Source organism: Macadamia integrifolia, chromosome 2, assembly GCF_013358625.1.
Source record: "Macadamia integrifolia cultivar HAES 741 chromosome 2, SCU_Mint_v3, whole genome shotgun sequence".
Classification (NCBI taxonomy): domain Eukaryota; kingdom Viridiplantae; phylum Streptophyta; class Magnoliopsida; order Proteales; family Proteaceae; genus Macadamia; species Macadamia integrifolia.
In genome coordinates, this window is record NC_056558.1 from 30887404 (window position 1) to 30909498 (window position 22095).

At 42.5% G+C, this 22095-nt stretch overlaps 1 protein-coding gene across 1 annotated transcript in view; it reads left to right on the forward strand.

Moving 5' to 3' along the window:
* Positions 1-22095, forward strand: part of LOC122064931 (beta-adaptin-like protein A) — a 61829-nt gene that overhangs the window by 20270 nt on the left and 19464 nt on the right. The window contains exons 10-11 of the mRNA XM_042628719.1: positions 1560-1991; positions 22067-22093. Of these exons, the coding sequence (XP_042484653.1) occupies positions 1560-1991; positions 22067-22093 (459 nt within the window). The remainder of the gene's footprint in view (positions 1-1559; positions 1992-22066; positions 22094-22095) is intronic.

Below are 22095 nucleotides of genomic sequence, written 5' to 3' on the forward strand. Positions count from 1 at the left end.
TCTTCCTCTCAGCAGAAGGTGACGGAGGTAGACCAGGCACTTTTTTGCTTGATAGAACCCTCCCAAATGACCTCGGCTTGATAGAATTGCTGCAACTCAGGTCTAGCAGAAGAAACAAAACTCTGAAACAATTTTTGGTCATAAATTCCTAGGTCAAGTAGTATCCAGGGCTGAAGGTTTGCATACAGAATCACCCAAGGGAGATGAATGATGTCCCAAAGTTGTAGAGAAGAAAAGAAGGGGGTGAGGGAGATCAAAGGCCAGATGTGACTGGTCATGGCCTCATGGATGGCGCTGGGAGCAGGGCAGGGGAAAGAAATTAAAGAAAAACAAAGGAGAATAGGAAAAACTATCACAGTTCGTCACCTTTAGATTTTCCTATGTAAACACGTTTAAAGATAATCTGCATTTCTTGCATGTAAGATCAGTTTTATGCAATATTCTCATTTTGCATCATTGAGGTGTAATGATCCATGTTGCCAGGGCTTTCTTTCTAGGGTGCGTAAGAAACATACTTCATCATTCAGGGCCCAAAAATCTAGATGATATTTCACTGAACCAGTACTTATTCTATTGATGCCATCTCTGTTTTGTGGTCATTTTGCCCCAATTATATAAGAGGGATTACACTTTAGTTGTCATCTTCTTATATTTCAGCTTTGATTGCAGTGCAATTAACTGGAACGGCTTCGTTAAGCATCTCAATGCTGAAGATTTGATCCGAAATTTCGTATCGTAAAATAACATAAAGAAATTTATGTGCTCCCGGGAAACATATTACTCTATTCGATTGATTAGGAACACCGAAAAATCCAGACCAGTATGGTATCTCTTTGAATCCTGAATATGGTGATACCTTTATCCACCTGAAAAGAGATCATCTGCATAGCTTAGGAGTAAAGTTGGATGAGAAGTGAAACAAAACTCTTCCCAAAAAATTCAGTTTTTAATTTGGGTTTTTGGCCATTTCAGCCTTTTTGCCTAAATACACTAGAACTCCATTGGGATCTTTTTTGCGAAACTCAAAATCAGTTACAAATTTATATTTTCTTTAAATGTTGAAACAAAAAATTTAGGGCAAACCGGTTTCCTCATTTGGTTGCTTGTAGCTTAAAAATTCCCCCTACTTCGGCTCATATGTACTAAAATACCTTCAAGGAAAACTCTGCCTTTGTAAGTACGCAAGTGGCAATAAATCTATACCTCGGTATATAGATGATATTTTTAGGGAGTAGTACTTTTTTTTAAATATTATAGTGGCTGAAACATTTCTTTGAAATGTCGAAATACCAAAAATTTTCATTTTTCTGGGACCAAATCGTAGTGGCCAGCGAAGCAAAATTTACTTCTAAGGATCACACACACACAAACTGATTTGTAATTGAATATCATCAATTAAACTAAGGATTACAGACACAAACTAATTTTTAATTGAATATAATCAATTAGTCATATTCTATGTGACTTCTTACTGGTTCTACATATTCTCATTTCTTTTTCCATTAAGGATTTGGATGTGGAATCACTTCAAGCCTAATTGAGGCATGAAAATGTTGCAGCCATCTTATATGTTCACCGATAAAGAACACCAAGGGCCGTTTGAGTTTTCAGAAGAACTTGGAAGTTTGTCTGTAGGAATCGAATCGGCTGATAATGTAAGTCCGGCCCAGAGAGTTGAAGCAAGTGACAATGATCTACTGCTAAGCACTTCAGAGAAGGAAGAAAGTAGAGGTCCTAGTAGCAATGGCTCTGCATACAGTGCTCCTGTATACGATGGTTTGACTGCTTCACAGACGCAATTAGAACCTGCTTTTCAAAACCAAGCTTTACCGGTGTATTCTCCGCAAGATGGCTTGGCTATTGATGATCTGCTTGGTTTAGGTCCTCCAGCTGCACCTGCACCCCCTCCTTTGAAGCTTAATGCAAGAACTGTCTTAGATCCAAGCACTTTCCAGAGAAAGTGGGGCCAACTTTCAGTATCTCTGTCACAGGTTTGCATTTGTATTTTATATCTTTATTTTGTTTTTGTGCCATTAAATTCTAATGAGTGTACTTGGTACCTGACCTTTTGTGTGAATGGTTGAATGAATTGCTTACATTACTTTTATTTATTATTATTGTTATTATTTTTTAATTTAAGATTGGTGCCACTGTATAGAAGGGTTGGGGGGGAAAGGTAACGACCAGGAGGGTCGAACTCAAGACCTCCTGGTGAGCGTGGGCATAGCGCACCACAGCTTCACCAACTGCAATAGGCAGTTTGACGTTTTAAAATTTTTTCTTCCTTTTTTTTTTTTTTTGATGAATAAATAATTCATCTCCAAAAGAAAGAATGTACAAAGGAAAAAAAGGGGGGGGGGGAAGGCCAAGGCCAATAAAGAAGACCAGGGCCAAGAGCCTGGCACTAAAACCTGAAACAAATACAAACAACTACAACTACTAATACAAAAGACTAAAGACAAATCATCAGCAATGACTAGCAGCAAAAGAGGGGGGGAAGCCAAACCCAGGATGACATCAGGTGGGATGGAGGAAATCAACCTTGTTGCAATATTAAATCCTTGTAGCCAAAACCAGAAACCAGAAAAAAAAAAAGAAGAAGAGAAGAGAAGAGAAGAAAGAAAGGAGAAACTGCAAGCAGTCCCAAAAATAGAGCACAGCCTGCGATCAGTCCAAAATGTCTGATCGCTGGTTTCTTAGAGACTATTTATTAAAAATATGGAGGAAGATTACAAGTATACCCCCCAAACCAAACCCTAATAGGAGCAAAGCAGGTCCAATAGGACAAGTATGCCCCTATCAGACCTGTCCAGATGGCGCTAATTCCTTATTGGGATTAGTGCTGTTCTGAAACAGCGACAGTCTCAACACCCCCTTTAAGCTGGAGCATAAACATCACCCATGCTCAGCTTGGTAAACCCATTGCTAAAATTAGGAGCAAGCAAAGACTTAGTAAACATGTCAGCTAACTGATCCGTTGAAGGAACAAATGGAGTCTTAATCAGCTTCTTAGAACATCATCACGAACAAAATGGCAGTCCACTTCTATGTGTTTGGTTCTCTCATGGAAGACAAGGTTACTAGCAATGTAAACTGCAGCTTGGTTGTCACAATACATCTTCATTGGCTTGTTCATTGAAAACCCCAACTCCAAGAGTAACGACCTCAGCCACATCAACTCAATAGTAGTATGAGCCATCGCTTTGTAATCTGCTTCTGCACTGGACTGAGCAATACTAGTCTGCTTCTTGCTACGCCACGTAATAAGATTACCTCCAACAAAAGTGTAGTATCCAGTAGTAGATCGTCGATCACTTGCAGAGCCAACCTAATCAGCATCAGAATACTCCACTAGTTCCATATGTTGATTAGGACGACAAATCAACCCTTTTCCAAGGGCACTTTATAGATAGCAAAGAAAACGAACAGCAACATCCCAATGTGCTTTCTAAGGAGACTGCATGAACTGACTAACTCCAACAGCATAGGAAATCTTAGGACGAGTCATAGTGAGGTAAATCAACTTACTAATCAAGCTCCTGTACTGATGCACATCCTGGAGGGGTTCACCATCATCCACACCAAACTTTTGGAGAGGGTCCATAGGAATATCAACGGGTCTGGATCCAAGCATCCCAGTATCAGATAGAAGATCCACCACATACTTCCTTTGAGACAGACTGATCCCTTTTTTGTTGTGGATTACCTTAATCCCAAGGAAATAATGAAGTTGACTTAGATCCTTTGTCTGAAAATGGTGCTGGAGATGATCTTTTACTTTAGAAATTCCTGCCTCATCATTACCAATCAGAATAATAGCAACATATACTACCAAAACAACCAGCTTATCACCTTTGCGACGAACAAACACAGAATGATCAGAATAACATTGAGAAAAACCATAAGTAACTATGGTAGCACTGAACTTGTCAAACCATGCCCGAGGAGACTGTTTCAGCCCATATATAGCCTTATGTAAGCGACACACACGACCTGTACTCCCCCTGAGCAACATACCCTGGAGGTTGCTCCATATACACCTCTTCCTACAGATCACCATACAAGAAGGCATTCTTGATGTTCAACTGAAACAAGGGCCAATCAAAGTTGACCGCAAGAGAAATAAGCAAACGAACAGAATTCAGTCTAGCAACTGGGGAGAAGGTCTCAAAGTAATCAACACCATATGTCTGAGTATATCCCTTAGCAGCCATACGGGCCTTCAACCTCTCAACAGAGCCATCAGAATGATAGTTAACATTGTACACCCAGCGACACTTCACCAGATCCTTACCAGGAGGTAAATCTACCAGACTCCAGGTACCACGACTCAAAAGGGCATCCATTTCTACATCTATGGCAGCCTTTCATCCAGGGATACGGAGGGTCTCAGTATGGGTACGGGGAATAGGGTTAGTGGAAAGAGATAGGGTAAGACCATGGATAGAAGAGGGAAGATGAGATAAAGACACAAATTTATCAATAGGATACACAACCATAGATGTGTAAGTGTAAGAACGAGTACCTTTCTTCATTTCCTGTGCGCAATTGGTAGGTCATCAGATGGAGGAGGAAGAAGAGCTTCACCTGAGGAAGCCGACAGTGGAAGGAGTGAAGCATCTGGAGTAATTACCTTGCCACTTGGCTGTCCAATCTTCTTCCTGCACTGATAAACCTGTTGAGGAGGGGAGTCACTGGCACTAGGAGTATCAGGGAAGGGTAAAAGTGAGGGTATGGGTGGAGGGAAGGGAGAAGACCACTCTATACTAGACGAGGGCACTGGAGGAGGGTAGAATGATGTACCTTCAAAGGTCACATCGGCACTGACAAAGTTCTTATGTGTAGTAGGGTCATAACTTGCATGTGCAAATTATGAACAAAACACACACCCAAAAAGCCGAGGAGGAATGAGAAAACTTGGTAAATTAGGAAACAAAATAGAGAATGGAGACTTATCAGGCAAATCAGATGATGGCATGTGGTTAATCAAATGACATGCAGTTAAGACTCCATCACACCAAAAATGCTTAGGAACATGCATATGCAACATCATAGCCCGGGCAACCTCAAGGAGGTGTCAATTCTTGCGCTCTGCTACTCCATATTGCTGTGGAGTATAAGCACAACTAGTTTGGTGGATCATCCCATTATTATCACAAAAATCAGAAATATCAGTTTGAGCATATTCTAAAGCATTATCAGAACGAAAGATTTTACTAGAAATGCCAAACTGAGTTTTTATTTCATTATGAAATTTTTTGAATACATGTAAAAATTTAGACTTGTCCTTTAACATGTAAAGCCATGTAAGGGGAGAATGATCATCCACAAGTGTCACAAAATGCCGAAACCCAAATCTATTACTGACTCTGCAAGGACCCCATACATCAGAGTTGACTAAAGTAAATAAAGACGGACTACTAGACAGAGCGAGAGGGGAATGACACACAGTGATGTTTCCCCAACTCACAAGCCTCACACTCTAACCTAGGAGCAGACTTAAAGCTAGGAAATAAAATTTATAACCTAGAAAGCGATAAATGACCTAAACGACAATGCCATTGGAAGGGAGTAACATCTCCAATAGCCGTAGCAGCAGCGGAAGAGGTAGGACAACCGCTGTTGAGGTAATATAATCCATTCTTTTCATGCCCTCCACCAATCGTTTTCCTCGTGTGAAGATCTTGAAAGACACAGTAAGAAGGAAAGAATGTTACTGAGCAATTTAGCGAACTAGTTAATTGATTCACAGAGATAAGACTTAATGGAAATTGAGGAACATGTAAGATAGAGGATAATTTTATGGATGGGGTAGGTGAAATAGAACCATGACCTAGAACCGGTGTTGAAGCACCATTAGCAAGGATCACAGAGTTAGAACTGAAACTAGTAGAAAAGTTCTTAAAAAGTGATGACTTACTGGTCAGATGGGCAGAAGCACCTGAATCAATGATCCAGGGGGTAGATGTAGTAGTAAGAAGGGCTGAGGTACCTGTGTGGGCTAGGGTAGCAGCGGATGTGGACGCACCATTAGATGTATTAGAGGATGCCTCAAGAGTGTGCAAGCGCCGGAGCAACTGATTGATGTCATTGCGCAGAGTCGCAGACCGGTAGCTGAATCTTCTGAAGAAGGTGATGGTTTAGTGTCAACTGGAGCCATTGTGTCCGTACCATCATCTGACACTGCATGATTAGCTAACTGTGTTGCCCACTCTAGTTTGCCATGCTTTGCCCAACAAGTCTCCACAGTATGGTGGGGCTTTCCACAAAAAGTACAATGGTGAGCAGTACGGTCAGAGGGCTGTCCACCAGATCCTCGACCAGCTGACCCACAACCCCCCATGACCGCGACCACGTCCATGGTTGGCATGGAAGGTAGAATTGTCTTTGGAAGACTAATCAGGTTTTGTGGAAGAGATAATTCACTGCAGTCATGAGTAGGTATCATTCAAAGTAGGCACAGTATCCCCTGCAAGTAAGTGACCCTTCACCGCCTTCAGGTCATTGTTCAGACCAGCCAAGAATTTGGAGACAAAGAACTCGTTATGCTGAGCCTTCAATTTGGCAATGTCAGTGGTCAAATGTTGGAAGATATTGAGTTCTTCAACCATACCCTTGAAAGTACTGTAGTATTCTGCAAGTGGCTTGTCTGACTGGCGAAACTGAAACAGTTTTTCATAGATATCATAGATACGGGTCATATTCTTCTCCTGAGAATAGGTTTCCTTCAAGTCATTCCATACTCCCTTGGCAGTAGAATGAAACATAACATTGGCAACGACATCTGGTTCCATACTGTTCCATAACCAAATTAAAATTAATGCTTTCTCTTTCTGCCATTGAGTATAACCAGTGTCAGATTCTTTAGGAGGATCAGAGGTGGTGTAATCAAGCTTGTCCTTCGCCATCAGATAAACCTTGACTAACTGAGCCCAAAGAAGGTAATTCGAGCTTCTCTTAAGCTTGATAGATGTAATCTGGATATTCACATTGTCCGAGGTAGAAGAGGTAGTAGTGGAGGTAGGGGCTTTGATCTCAGCCATGAGAATCAAATAATAATCTCCCACCAATCAGATCCGAAAAACCAGCAGCAGAGAGCAATCGGACACCACAAATTTCAATAAAAAAATTTAGGTAATAGGGGCAGCAGTAAGGGTCGAGTCAGCCTTGATGGGAGACCAAAAACTCTGCATGAAAAACTAGTCGCATGGGTCAAAATCACAGCAGGCAGCGGCAACTTTCAGCAGCAAGTATAAACAGACTTAGAAGTAGTAGCGGCAGCCATCGATAGTGAAGAACAAGGCCAGCCGCTTTAAGAATAATAAGTAACCGGCATCAAAACTGGTTGCAGTAGGATAGAAGTTGATTTACATGTACTGTAGATCACTTCATAATGATTAGGGCATAGTAATTGCAGCAAAAAGGCGGCTGCACACCAAAGAGAATTAGCGCTAGGTCAAAATCAGCAGTGATGGATCTTTTTTTTTTGTAACCAATCGATTTGATTAGACTTGCTTTGATACCATGTAGCAATATTAAATCCTTGTAGCCAAAACCAGAAACCAGAAAAGAGAAGAAGAGAAGAAGAAGAGAAGAGAAGAGAAGAAAGAAAGGAGAAACCACAAGCAGTTCCAAAAATAGAGCACAGCTTGCGATCAGTCCAGAATGTCTGATTGCAGGTCTCTTAGAGACTATTTATTAAAAATATGGAGGAAGATTACAAGTATATCCCCCAAACATACAGCCAAACCCTAATAGGAACAAAGCAGGTCCGATAGGACAAGTATGCCCCTATCGGACTGTCCAGATGGCGCTAATCCCGATAAGGGATTAACGCTGTTCTGAAACAGCGACAGTCTCAACAAATCTGAAGGTTCCAGGAAGCAATGATGTTGGAATTTCTGGAGGTATTGTGGACTGGCCGATTTTAAAGGAAAGAGGTTTTGGACTTAACATCAAAGTTGATAGCTTTCCAAATAATGTCTGGAGAACGGGATTTGGGAGTCCATCTACGAATGTAATGCTCCATCCAGAGGTGGTTAATAGTAGCACAAAAAGCCAATTTGCCAATAGTCACAGATGGTGGAACTATAGAAGGTCATATCAATCCAGTTCCATTCCCTATTAAAAGGAGGAATGGATCTTCTGTTCCACCAACATTTGGAAAGGACAGCCTTCCAGATGAGGGAAGGGAAATGACAAGAGAAGAAGAGGTGAGGGATGTCCTCTATACCCTGGGAACAGAGGCAACAAGCAGGGTTGGTTGGGATATGACGATGAATGAGAAAAGATTGGGTGGGTAGGCAGTTGGACAGACATCGCCATAGAGTGAAGCTATGACGGGGAATGTGATTTTTGAACCAAACAACCTTATGCCGAGGGACCATCGGGAAGGGGTATGGATACAAGACCAAGCGTAGGCGGAAGTAAAGCTTCCATTAGAGGAGGGAAGCCAACTACATTTGTCGTCCCTACCTCTACGACCAGGGGGAAGAGGGGAAAGGCTAGACGAGAGATCGAGCAAGGGATGGGGGAGGGGGGAGGGGACCAGCCAGATGTGGAGATAATAGAAGAGACAGAGGCATTTGGAGGAAGGCCAGAGAAGTAGATGGTTCTAGGAGAGATAAGGAGAGACAGAATGCCAGAAGGATGCCAGGGGTCCTTCCAGAGGGAGATAGACTGGTCATTGCCAATAACGAAGGAGATAGCCGAGAAGGCAACGGATCTATGATCAAGAATTTTTTGCTGGATCTAGGAGGCATCAGGAATGGAGGGAGCGGTCTAGAGGGAATTAGATTTGAGCAAACCCGAGTAAATCCAATTAACCAAAATGCTTTTGTGTTTGGACACAATCTTCCATATGAGCTTGAGAATACCTACCGAGTTGGTGGTTTTGATTCTTCTAATCCCAAGACCACCTTCGGCTTTAGGAAGGCAAACCCTTTCCCAACTTAAGGGCCTTAGGAATTTAGAGGAGTCAAAGCCTTTCCAGAGGAAGGAGTAGAGGAGACCCTCATAGGATTTGATGATGGAAGCAAGAAGGGCATAGATACCAGACCAATAGAGATACATGGACTGGAGTACCGATCTAATCAAGGTAAGACGACCTGCAAAAGAGAGAAGCTTACCTTTCCAGAGCTGGAGCCTTTTCGTAAGGTTATCCAGCATGGGGGCACAGTGATGGGCAGAGAGCCTAGAGGATATCAAGGGAAGACCTAAATATTTCACAGGCAAGGATCCAAGCGGAATACTAGAGAGCTCAAAGAGGGAGTCACGGACATCAGGCGAGACTTCCAAAATGAAGATATTGGACTTGAGGAGGTTAATGCTAAGACCGGATAAGGATTCAAAGGATTGGAGGGTGGACATGATGGAAGAAATAGAGAGAGGATCAGCCTTGGAGAAAATCATGATGTCATCAGTGAATGCCAAATGGGAAAGGAGGGATTTACACTTTGGAATGGGAGAAATGAGGTGGAGATTAGTGGTAGATTGGATGGAACGAGATAGGACTTCCAAGGAGAGGGAAAAAAGCAAGGGAAAGGGGGCATCCTTGACGGATGCCACAACCCGAGGGGAAGTATCCGGTCGGGTTGCCATTCACCAGAACGGAGAATCGAGGGGAGGATATGCAACATGGATCTAGTGAACAAAAGATGGAGGGAAAGCCATTTGAAGCAGCACATTGTAAATGAAATCCAGCTAATGGTATCAAAAGCTTTGTGGATGTCGATCTTGAGAAGGGCCACAGGGGTATGGGATTTACGATCAAAACCGCAAATGATCTCATGACAAAGCATTATGTTGTTAGAAATACTCTTACCAGCAATAAAGGCAGATTGATTGGGACTGATGAGGGAGTCGATGACTTTCTGGATCTTGTTGGCAAGGATTTTAGTAATGAACTTGTACAGGAGGTTGCACAGAGAAATAGGCCTGAAGTCATTTATGGAAACCGCACCTTCCTTTTTGGGGATGAGACAGAGGAAGGTATGGTTTATTCCCTCAATTTGGTTGGATTAAGGAAGAAACTCCTTACAGCATAAATGAGATCATTTCTGATGGTACTCCAGCAGGCAAAGAAGAAGCCCATACTGAAGCCATAAGGGCTCGGAGCTTTGTTGGACTTTTGAGACAGGATGGCCAGGATTATTTCTTCCTCACTGGGGATGGATTGGAGAAAAGGAATAAAATCGTCGGGGACTGACTTATTGAGGAGATTATGGGGGATGGGGCTGGGGGTGAAAGGGGGGACTGAAGAGCCTCTGGAAGTGAGACAGCTTCATCCTTGATGTGATCCGGGGAAAAAAGATTTACCTCGGAGGAGGAGATAAGCATCGGGATGGAATTGGCATTATTTCTGGCTTTAAGAGAGCAATGGAAATAAGCCTTGTTAGAATCACCCAGTTCCAGCCATTTGATTTGGGCTTTCTAGCGCAAGAAACTTTTTTCTTGGTCCAGCAGCAGGGATAAATCAGAAGTGGCTGCTTTCTCTTCCTCAACAAGGATTGGGTTGAGAAGATCCTGTTGGATTCGAGACTGGATAGAGTAGAGTTTGTCTCGGGCAGAAGAGACCCGAGAGGAGATGTTGCCGAAGGTGGAAGAGTTCTAGAGTTTAAGGGCAAGTTTCACACTCTCGAGTCTGATGGCAAAAGAAAGAAGAGGGAAAGGAGAATGAGAGGTGTGGTTGTGCCAGGCACTGTGGACAAGAGAATGGAAATCCGGGTGAGAGATCCACATGTCAAAGAATTTGAAAGGTTTAGGGCCAAAGGAGCAGAAGGGAAGGACATGTAATGAGATGGGGCTATGGTCAGAGATCCCTGGAAGACCGAAACTAGCATGGGACGAGGGGAATGAGTTAAGCCAAGCTTCATGAACGAGGGCTCTATCAAGCTTACAGGCCATGTGGAGATTACCAGATCTTTTGTTGTGCCACGTGAGCTTGACAACAGACCATCTAAGGTTTGTGAGATTAAGATCATTAATGCAATCATTGAAAGAGTCAACTGCCTGAGAATCAATGGGTACCCCCTTGTTTTTTATGGCTGAACCGAATAACATTGAAATCCCCAGTTATGCCCCAAGGTCTGGGGCCCAAGGTGTTGGCAAAGGAAAGAAGGTCATCCTAGAGAGGGGTCCTAAGAGAGGCCCTGTTGTGGGTGTATACAGTAGAGAGAAAGCAGATGAATGGGCCGGAATGATGAGAGATAAAGATGTGGGTAGCTTGAGCCGAGGAGGAAAGGCAGGATATGGTGAGGACAGAGGGGTCCCAGAGTATCCAAATCCTTCCATTTGGGTTATGGAGGTAATTGGGAAGGAAGGACCAATTGGGAGCAATTGACGAAGCAACATGAGTTGCATTGGCTTCGATCACCCTAGTTTCGAGGAGGCAATAGAGGTTGGACTAGGAGGAGTGAGAGATCTGATTTCAACTTTTTTAGCCAAGGAATTGAGACCTCGGACATTCTATATGGTCCAAGGAATTATTGAGAACCAGAAGATGTGGGCATCGGACGCTTGATTGAGCTACGGGGGTGATGGGGGTGGGAAGACCAGTGGATGAGGGAGTTTTACGGCTATATCCAATGACAAGAGTGGTGGTTGAAGTGGATGATGATTTGGTGTTGATGGCAGAGGTTTTGGGTTTCTGTTTTTTAGTATATACAGTGGAGGGTTTGTTGATGGTGGTGGGAATTGGGTTATTGTTGGTGTGATGGTTGTGTTGGTGGAGGGCAGTGGTGTCATCCCGAGTTGTGTCTAGGGATGAATTCTGGGTTGTATGGATTGCTGTGTCTGATGATACATTCTGAATAGCACCGATGCAGGTAAATTGAATTCTAGTGGGCGAAGGGCTGGAGCTCTTCAATTGAGGCAATGGGTTGATGACCATATTTGCTGAGGAGCAGTGCTGCGTAGAGGGCACACTATGGTCACCGACGAGCAGACTAATAAGGCCATGATTAGTATGAGGAGCCGTGGACGTTTGTAAGTTTGAACAGGGGACAAAGGAGTCTTCGGAGGCCGCCACATGGGGAGAGCACATAATCAGGGTAGATGAAGAGGTGATTGGGCCTTCTAAGGCCAAGTGAGAGTAGTTGTCATCCAGTTCTTCAACAGAGGCCGTCAAGGTAGCAGGCAAGGCGACCTGAAGGGTTGATGGCAGAACATCAGAGCGCACGGGAGGTGAGGCATCTGCAGTGGGAGAGGGGGTGATAACTCTGATTGACGGAGTCGAGGCCAAATTTTCATGCAAATCGTCGGAGACGGAGATTGTAGATGAACCAGTAGCAGGCGAGAATTCTTCGAGATCAAACCGACAGAGGGCTTTAGCGGGTAAGGAGGAAAGATTAGATGGGTCGGGTTATGGGTCAGGTTGGATGGGTGGGTCGGGTTGAAGGTTAGGGAAGAAAGGCCAGTTTAAAGGATTGGGTTATGGGTGGTTGGGTTGAATGGGTCAGGTTAAGGATTAGGATTGATGGGTTGGTTTAGTGGGTGGGTCGGGTTATAAAGGTTGCCTGGATATAGGGGGTGGTCTGATGGAAATTTAGAGAATTGGTTTAGCATGTGGATGGGTAAAAACTGGCTTAAAGGGATAAAATCCGGTTTGGGATTGGACCGGAGAGGTTGGGACATGGAAGATTGAATAAAAGGAGGAGAATAGGGGGTTGAAGGTTCCACCAACGAGGAAGGAGGTGCAAAGGATTCATAACTAGGGAGAGGAGGTGGAAGAACCGGTTTGGGGATGGGCGCAAGTTCAGCGAAGATGCTCAGGCAACCAGGAAGCTGAGATTCCAGACGTGGAAGAGATTGCACAGTGGCCGTGTCAAGTTCTGACAACTCTAGAACCGAGAACGGGTTGAACCCAGTGTGTAAAACCTCCGACGGGGGACTAGGGGTCCTGGCATTCATGATAATAGGCGGGAGAGTACTCGGCAAGGGAACTAAACCAGTATCCAGCACCAGAGTGTTCCGATTTCTTCATTTTTTATTTCTATTTCTGCTGACAATATGTTCTCTGGAAGATTCTAGCTGAGAGAGGGAAATCGACAGAGCTTCGTTTGCTGACGTATTTGGATTACAATGGCTGGGAGGGACAACGTTGGTGGATTTCGTGCAAAGGGAGGTTTTACGCCCAAAGCAATTACAATAAGAGCACACAGGGGGATCCATTCATAAGAAAATCCCTCTCCATTCGTCACTGTAATTGAAGATGGGAGTTCGGTTCCAACTTGTACTTCGATACAGACTCTTGCTAAAGATAGTCTATCCATGATTTTTGTTCTCTTATCCGAATGCAGTGGTTTGCCAATGAGAGAGCTGACTATGCTAAGTCCCTTAACACACTAGAAATGGAGGGGGAGATTGGGGAAGGAGACCCACAGAGGAATGAAGGCTCATTTTTGCTGAAAGAAGATTGAGCATCCCACTGTCTCCAAGGATTAAAGTATTGATATCGATCGCCTTATTGGTCGGCCAAAATTAAGATACGTATAGGAGGGTATCGTATTGTATTGGAGATATGCTAAGATACGCTAAAGATACGCACATAAATAAAATGGATAGAAAACACTTTTTTATATACTTTTGCATAAAAAAATAGTTAAAAAAAGCTATATATAAGTATATAACATGTATTATGCATAAACAGTAAATTGAGAGTATCGCATTAAGAATCCAAGGTTTATAATTGTCCCATAAATGTAAAATCTTTGTTCCCAACTTTGATTTCCACTTTAGTTAGAGAGAAAATGGTTGGCAGCAACTTTGGAACAAAAACACCTCAAAAAATTGTGTTTTTCTGAAAAATTACCCATCCTAGCCATTTTATGACCGTATCGGTCGATGCATACCGATACACACCGATACATACCGATACATACTGATACGTATCGATACATACTGAAACATACATTTCACTTCGATTTTAAATTTTCCATAGAGTATCGGTACGTATCGGTGCGTATCGGTATGTATCGTAAGATACGTATCGATACAAAAGGGTTTTAAAAATTTCATATATCGTATTGGCCCGTATTGTATCAGTTCTTACCGATACGGTACGATACGGACCGATACTTTAAACCCTGATTGTCTCACAAATAGTGGTTTCTTCCCAACATACCAGGGGCCTCCATCTAAGACGAAAGCTTTGTCCGATTCATCGTCGAAGTTGAAGACGAAGATTCCATTGTCTGGCATGTAAATAGCCAGAGAGCATACCGACTTCCATTGTTTCAATAGTGAAGCTTTGGCCAAGGTGAAAGGGGGCTTGCTTCCAAGCAAGGTTCCAATGACGCAGTTCTTCCACTTGAGAATCTCATAATCCAGGAGGCCAAGAGGACAGAGGCCGACAGGGAAGGAATCATGGATGACCGAAGGGTGAAAGTATAGGGTGTGGCTAGTTGAGGGATGGGTGGAGGAGGTGACTACAGAGGCATAGGAGCGATCAACAGGAGAAGGTATCGGCTGGGGAGGAGGAGGAGGAGGAGGAGGTAGCAATTGGAAAGCGGGAGAAGGCAGGTTGCAGGGGGAAGGGAGTTGCCGGCAGCAGAGGCCGCCGGAGGGGAGGGGGGCATAGGGTGGGTCACGGCATATGCACTAAAGAGTTTAGTGCTTGTATTTTCAATTCACTGATCTTGGAATCATTTGCTGCTTAAACTTTTGAATAACCATTTGTGTTGTTGTTGTGTGTGTGTTTTTTAAACTCGAGACTTTCGTAATTTCAGTCTATAGTGATCTGTCTTGTACATCTTGATGCTTGTTGCATCTTCCTGTTTACTTCTGTTGCAATATTAATCAGATGTAACCAGAACCAGAAACGAGAAGATGAAGAGGAGAGAAGGAGAAGAAGAGAAGGAGAGACCGAAAGCTGTCCAGAAACAGAGCAGCCTGCGATCAGTCCAGAATAGACTGATCGCAGGTCAATATAGTGTATATATATTGCTTAAAACAAAAGAAGAAAATACATAAAAGCCCCTCACTTAAGCTGCAACCCTAAAGGACCAAAATATGGACCCGATAGGACCAAAAGGCCCCTATCGGGTCCTGGAATTGACGCTAATCCCTTATCGGGATTAGCGCTAATTCCCAACACTCTCCCTCAAGCTGGAGCATATACATCACCCATGCTCAGCTTGGTACAACCATTGCGAAAAGTAGGGGCAAACAAGGACTTAGTGAACATGTCAGCTAACTAATCCGATGAAGGAACAAAGGGAGTTTCAATCAGCCTCTTTAGAACAGCATCTCGAACAAAATGGCAGTCCACTTCTATGTGTTTGGTTCTCTCATGGAAGACCGGATTACTAGCAATATAAACCGCAGCTTGGTTGTCACAATACATTTTAATTGGCTTGGTCATTGGAAACCCTAGCTCCAAAAGTAACTGCCGCAGCCACATCAACTCAGCAGTGGTATGAGCCATGGCTTTGTACTCAGCTTCTGCACTGGACTGGGCAATAGTAGTCAGCTTCTTGCTGCGCCACGTAACAAGATTACCTCTAACAAAAGTGCAGTATCCAGTGGTAGATCTCTGATCACTAGTAGAGCTAGCCTAATCAGCATCAGAATACCCCACTAGTTCTATATGCCGATTCGAACGATAAATCAACCCTTTTCTAGGAGCACCTTTTAGACAATGAAGAACACGAACAACATCCCAATGTGCTTTCTAAGGAGTCTACATGAACTGACTAAGGACCCCAATAGAATAGGAAATGTCAGGATGAGTCACAGGGAGGTAAATTAACTTGCCAATCAAGCTCCTGTACTGATGCACATCTTAGAGAGGTTCACTATCACATCCACACCAAATTTTTGGTGAGTGTCCATAAGAATATCAACGGGTCTGGATGCAAGCATCCCAGTATCAGATAGAAGATCCATCACATACTTCCTTTGAGACAGACTAATCCCTTTCTTGCAGCGGATTACCTCAATCCTAAGGAAATAATGAAGTTAGCCTAGATCCTTTGTCTGAAAATGGTGCTGGAGATGATCTTTTACTTTAGAAATTCCTGCCTCATCATTACCAGTCAGAATAATGTCATCAACATATACAACCAAGACAACCAGCTTATCACCTCTGCGACGAACAAACAAAGAATGATCAGAATAACACTGAGAATAACCACAAGTAACTATGGTAGCAATGAACTTGTTAAACCATGCCCTAGGAGACTGTTTCAGCCCATATATAGCCTTGTGTAAGTGACACACACGACCTGTACTCTCCCCCTGAGTAACATATCCTAGAGGTTGCTCCATATACACCTCTTCCTATAGATCACCATACAAGAAGGCATTCTTGATGTTCAATTGAAACATGGGCCAATCAAAGTTGACCGCAAGAGAAATAAGCAGACGAACAGAATTCAATCTAGCAAACGGGGAGAAGGTCTCAAAGTAACCAACACCATATGTCTGAGTATACCCCTAAGTAACCAGACGGGCCTTCAACCTCTCAACAGAGCCATCAGAATGATACTTAACAGTGTACACCCAACGACACTTCACCAGATCCTTACCAGGAGGTAAATCTACCAGATTCCAGGTACCATAACTCAAAAGGGCATCCATTTCTACATCCATGGCAGCCTTCAATCCAGGGATACGGAGGGCCTCAGTATGGGTACAGGGAATAGGGTTAGTGGAAAGAGATAGGGCAAGACCATGGATAGAAGAGGGAAGATGAGATAAAGACACAAATTTATCTGTAGGATACACAACCATAGATGTGTAAGTGTAAGAACGAGTACCTTTCCTCATTTCCTGTGCGCAATTGGTAGGTCATCAGATGGAGGAGGAAGAAGAGCTTCACCTGAGGAAGCCGACAGTGGAAGGAGTGAAGCATCTGAGGTATTTACCTCGCCACTTGGCTGTCTAATCTTCTTCCTACGTTGATAAACATGTAGAGGAGGGGAGTCACTAGCACCAGGAGCATCAGCGAAGGGTATAAGGGAGGGTATGGGTGGAGGAGATGGAGAAGACCACTCTACACTAGACGAGGGCACTGGAGGGGGGTAAAATAAAGTGCCTTCAAAGAAGGTCACATCGGCACTAACAAAGTTCCTGTGTGAAGTAGGGTCATAACATTTATACCCTTTCTGAGTACGAGAATAGCCCAAAAAAATACATTTAGTAAACCTAGGAGACAGTTTATCAACCTGCATATGCAAATTATGAACAAAGCACACACACCCAAAAACCTGAGGAGGAACAGGAAAACTTAGTAAATTAGGGAACATAACAGAGAAGGGAGATTTGTCGGACAAAACATAGGATGGCATGCGGTTAATCAAATGACATGCAGTTAAGACACCATCACACAAAAAATGCTTAGGAACATGCATATGCTATCATGGCTCGGACAACCTCAAGGAGGTGCCGATTTTTGCGCTCTACTACATTTTGCTGTGGAGTATAGGCACAACTAGTTTGGTGGATCATCCCATGAGTATCACAAAAATCAAAAATATCAGTTTGAGCATATTCTAAAGCATTATCAAAACGAAAGATTTTAATAGGAATGCTAAACTGAGTCTTTATTTCATTATGGAATTTTATAAATACATGTAAAAATTCAGACCTGTCCTTTAACATGTAAAGCCATATAAGGCATGAATGATCATCCACAAAAGTCATAAAATACCAAAACCTAAATCTATTACTGACTTTGCAAGGACCCCATACATCAGAATGGACTAAAGAAAATGAAGACGGACTACGAGACAGAGCGAGATGGGAATGACACACGGTGATGTATCTCCAACTCATAAGCCTCACACTCTAACCTAGGAGTAGACTTAAAACTAGGAAATAAAAGTTGTAACCTAGAAAGCGACAAATGACCTAAACGACAATGCCATTGCAAAGGAGTGATGTCCCCAACAGCAGTAGCAGCAGCAGCAGAAGAGGTAGGACAGCCGCTGTTGAGGTAATATAATCCATTCTTTTCACGCCCTCCACCAATCATCTTCCTCGTGTGAAGATCCTGAAAGACACAGTAAGAAGGAAAGAATGTTACTGAGCAATTTAACGAACTAGTTATTGACTCACAGAGAGAAGACTTAATGGAAATTGAGGAACATGTAAGATAGAGGATAAGTTTATGGATGGGGTAGGTGAGATAGAACCGTGACCTAGAACTAGTGTTGAAGCACCATTAGCAAGAATCAGAGTTAGGACTGGAACTAGTAGAAAAATTCTTAAAAAGTGATGACTTACCGGTCATGTGGGCAGAAGCACCTGAATCAATGATCCAGGGGGTAGAGGTAGTAGTAAGAAGGGCTGAGGTACCTATGTAGGCTAGGGTAGCAGCGGATGTAGACGCACCAATAGATGTATTAGCAAATGCCTCAAGAGTGTGCAAGCGCCGGAGCAACTGGTTGATGTCATCTAGCAGACCGGTAGTTGAATCTCCTGAAGAAGGTGTTGGTTTAGTGTCAACTGGAACCATTGTGTCCGTACCATCATCAGACACTGTATGATTAGCTGTGTTTCCCACTCTGATTTGCCATGCTTTGCCCAACAAGTCTCCATAGTATGGTTGGGCTTTCCACAGAAAGTACACTGGATTGTAGTACGGTCAGAGGGCTGTCCACCAGATCCTTGACCAGCCGATCCACGACCTCCCCCACGACCGCGACCTCCTCCACGGTTGGCATGGAAGGCAAAATTGTCTTTGGAAGACTGATCAGGTTTGGTGGAAGAGGTAATGCGCTACAGGAGTGAATATGTATCATTCAAAGTAGGCACAATATCTCCTGCAAGTAAGTGACCCTTCACTGCCTTTAAGTCATTGTTCAGACCAACCAAGAATTTGGAGACGAAGAACTCGTTACACGGAGACTTCAATTTGTCAATGTCAGTGGTCAAAGGTTGAAAGACATTGAGTTCTTCAACCATACCCTTGAAAGTACTGTAGTATTCTGCAAGTGGCTTGTCTGACTGGCGATACTGAAACAGTTTTTCATAGATATCATAGATACGGGTCATATTCTTTTTCTGAGAGTAGGTCTCCTTCAAATCATTCCACACTCCCCTGGTAGTAGAATGAAACATAACATTGGCAACGACATCGGGTTCCATACTGTTCCATAACCAAATTAAAATTAATGCATTCTCTTTCTGCCATTGAGCATAACCAGTTTCAGATTCTTTGGGAGAATCAGAGATGGTGTAATCAAGCTTGTCCTTCGCCATCAGATACACCTTGACTAACTGAGCCCAAATAAGGTAATTCGAGCTTCCCTTAAGCTTGATAGATGTAATCTTGACATTAACATTGTCCAAGGTAGAAGAGGTAATAGTAGTAGGGGTAGGGACTTTGATCTCAGCCATGAGAATCAAATAATAATCACCCACCAAGTAGGAAAAACAGCAGCAGTAAGCAATCGGACACCACAAAGCTCAACAAAAAATAACCAGCTGATGGGGGCAGCAGTAGTGTCGAATCAGCCTTTGATAGGAGAACAAAAAATTCTGCAAGAAGGCTAATTGCATGGACAAAAAACATAGTAGGCAGCAGCAACTTTCAGCAGCAAGTATATAAATAGGACAAAGTAGTAGTAGCAACCATCGGTAGAGGAGAAGAAGTCCAGCAGCTTTCTTAAACAGTAAGATCCAGCATAAAACCGATAGCAGCAGTATGGAAGATGACTTACATGTACTGTAGATCACTTCATATTAATTAGGTCATAGTAATTGCAGCAAAGAAGGCGGCTGCACACCAAGGAAGTTTATCGCTAGGTTGAAATCAGCAGCGAAAGGTTTGTTTGGACCAATCGATTTGATTAAACCTGCTCTGATACCATGTTGCAATATTAATTAGATGTAACCAGAACCAGAAACGAGAAGAAGAAGGAGAGACCGAAAGCTGTCCAGAAACAGAGCAGCCTGCGATCAGTCCAGAATAGACTGATCGCAGGTCAATATAGTGTATATATATATTGCTTAAAACAAACGAAGAAAATACATAAAAGCCCCTCACTTAAGCCGCAACCCTAACCAAAATATGGACCCGATAGGACCAAAAGACCCCTATCGGGTCCTGGAATTGACGCTAATCCCTTATTGGGATTAGTGCTAATTCCCAACAACTTCTAATAACTATGGTCCCATCCAGTTACTTTCTCAATCCATGTGACTTGATCCAATCGATGGTGGTTTGGTTTTCTTAAGAAGAAGCACTGTTTAATGATGTCGGACAATGTTTCTGATCAACTGATCTGATTTTTCTGCTTCTTGTGTGGATCTAGGAAATGAAGATACTTTAGATCTAGTGTACTTTCATTTCTGTAATTTAACTAGAAGACTGATAATATCCTAGTTAGGCATCTCCTTTTTATACAAGGCTAAACCAAAGCTGCAGAAAGATGCTGGACTAAGAGTTCTTGATGCAGCCATACAATCCTAGATTCCAGTCAAGAAATCAGAGATCCGATCAGCTGCTCCACAGGCACATATCTAAACTATTTTCTGATGAACACGATTGTAAAGGCTTGCTGATTTGCTGGTTTTAGTATCCTGCATTGGGGAGGGAGAAAAAGAAATTGAAGAGGAAAGAGGGGGTAGAGGCTGTTATGGGACTGTTATAGTACTAGTGAATAGTAACTGAAGAAAGAGAAAAAGGAAGCCTTTTTAGCTACATAATTCAAATCCAAATTCTGTATTCTAGTCCGGTAAACATCATCATGCGGAAGTGGTTACATATGTATAAGAAAACAAAAGAAAGTTTCTTAAAATCTGAAACTCTTAAGCTGCTACACTAACTAATAAGGACTCTAAAATACTTAACTAATTAGAATTGTTGAAGCCTAAGTCTTCTAGATAACTTGGGCCCCTCACTACAAACCAGTATTGGACTCTTTAATGACTAAACTAGTGAACCACATTACCTAATGGGCACCACTTTTAGTTAGATATTTATTTTCATACACCACTTTAGGCCCTCACTTTTGGGCATTATAATTCCTCAGCCAATTACAAATAAAACCCTAATTATTAAAAGCCCATACCCATAGATATTAAAATAGGACCAATTTTTGGACTGGGTTATGTAGGTCAGGATAAGAGCATGGTTCCTTGTTGAGCCAATTTTTACCCACCATCCAGGCCAGATATTAGACTGGGATTCTTTGTCATTTTAATTATAAATCATGAGTAACTCATCAAAACTATATTACAAATAAAACCCTAATTATTAAAAGCCCATACCCATAGATATTAAAATAGGACCAATTTTTGGACTGGGTTATGTAGGTCAGGATAAGAGCATGGTTCCTTGTTGAACCAATTTTTACCCACCATCCAGGCCAGATATTAGACTGGGATTCTTTGTCATTTTAATTATAAATCATGAGTAACTCATCAAAACTATGGAATTGTTTAAGAATGAAACTTGTTCCATATGAAAGCATACATAAATTTTGGATAGTGAGGGAACCTTAATTTTTCAAAAGATACTGTATTGACAGAGAAGGAATATAATGGGATGAGAACGGGGACAAGAGAAGACCTCTATGGATGTGGTATGCTTCGTTACCATGTTATAGTTTTATAGTTCTGGGGAGGAAGATAAGAGGAAAGGAGAAGCAGTAGAAGAAGAAACGGGAGAAGAAAAGATGCTTGGGGATAGACCATATCTGACGTTCCCAAACTGAAATGCTGCTGTGGCTGCTTTGGCTGTCAAACGTGTAATCTAAATATTTTAACAATAAAAGGTTTTGCCCTGGTCCTATGCAAATCATGAAGATCCTGCTTCATCCAAGAGTTTATCCATCTTGGCATACTTGGTTACCAAAAACAATTCTTGGGTTCTGTGGTTTCTCTCTGTTGATTAATTAGAAAACATATTAAATAAAAACTATATGGAATCCTCCCTCACCCCACCTTCACACCACTCAAATTTTTATTTTTTTTCTATTGAGAATTATATAATCTTTGAGGTAGTTCACTCTAGAGTTGGAGTCGATTCAATGCATCACCATTTTTTAATTGTTCTAAGTTTGGGTTGGTTCTTTCATAATCCACTCCCATCTTATGCATTAATTTATCATCTGTACAGGAGTGCTCCATAAGCCCTCAAGGAACCGC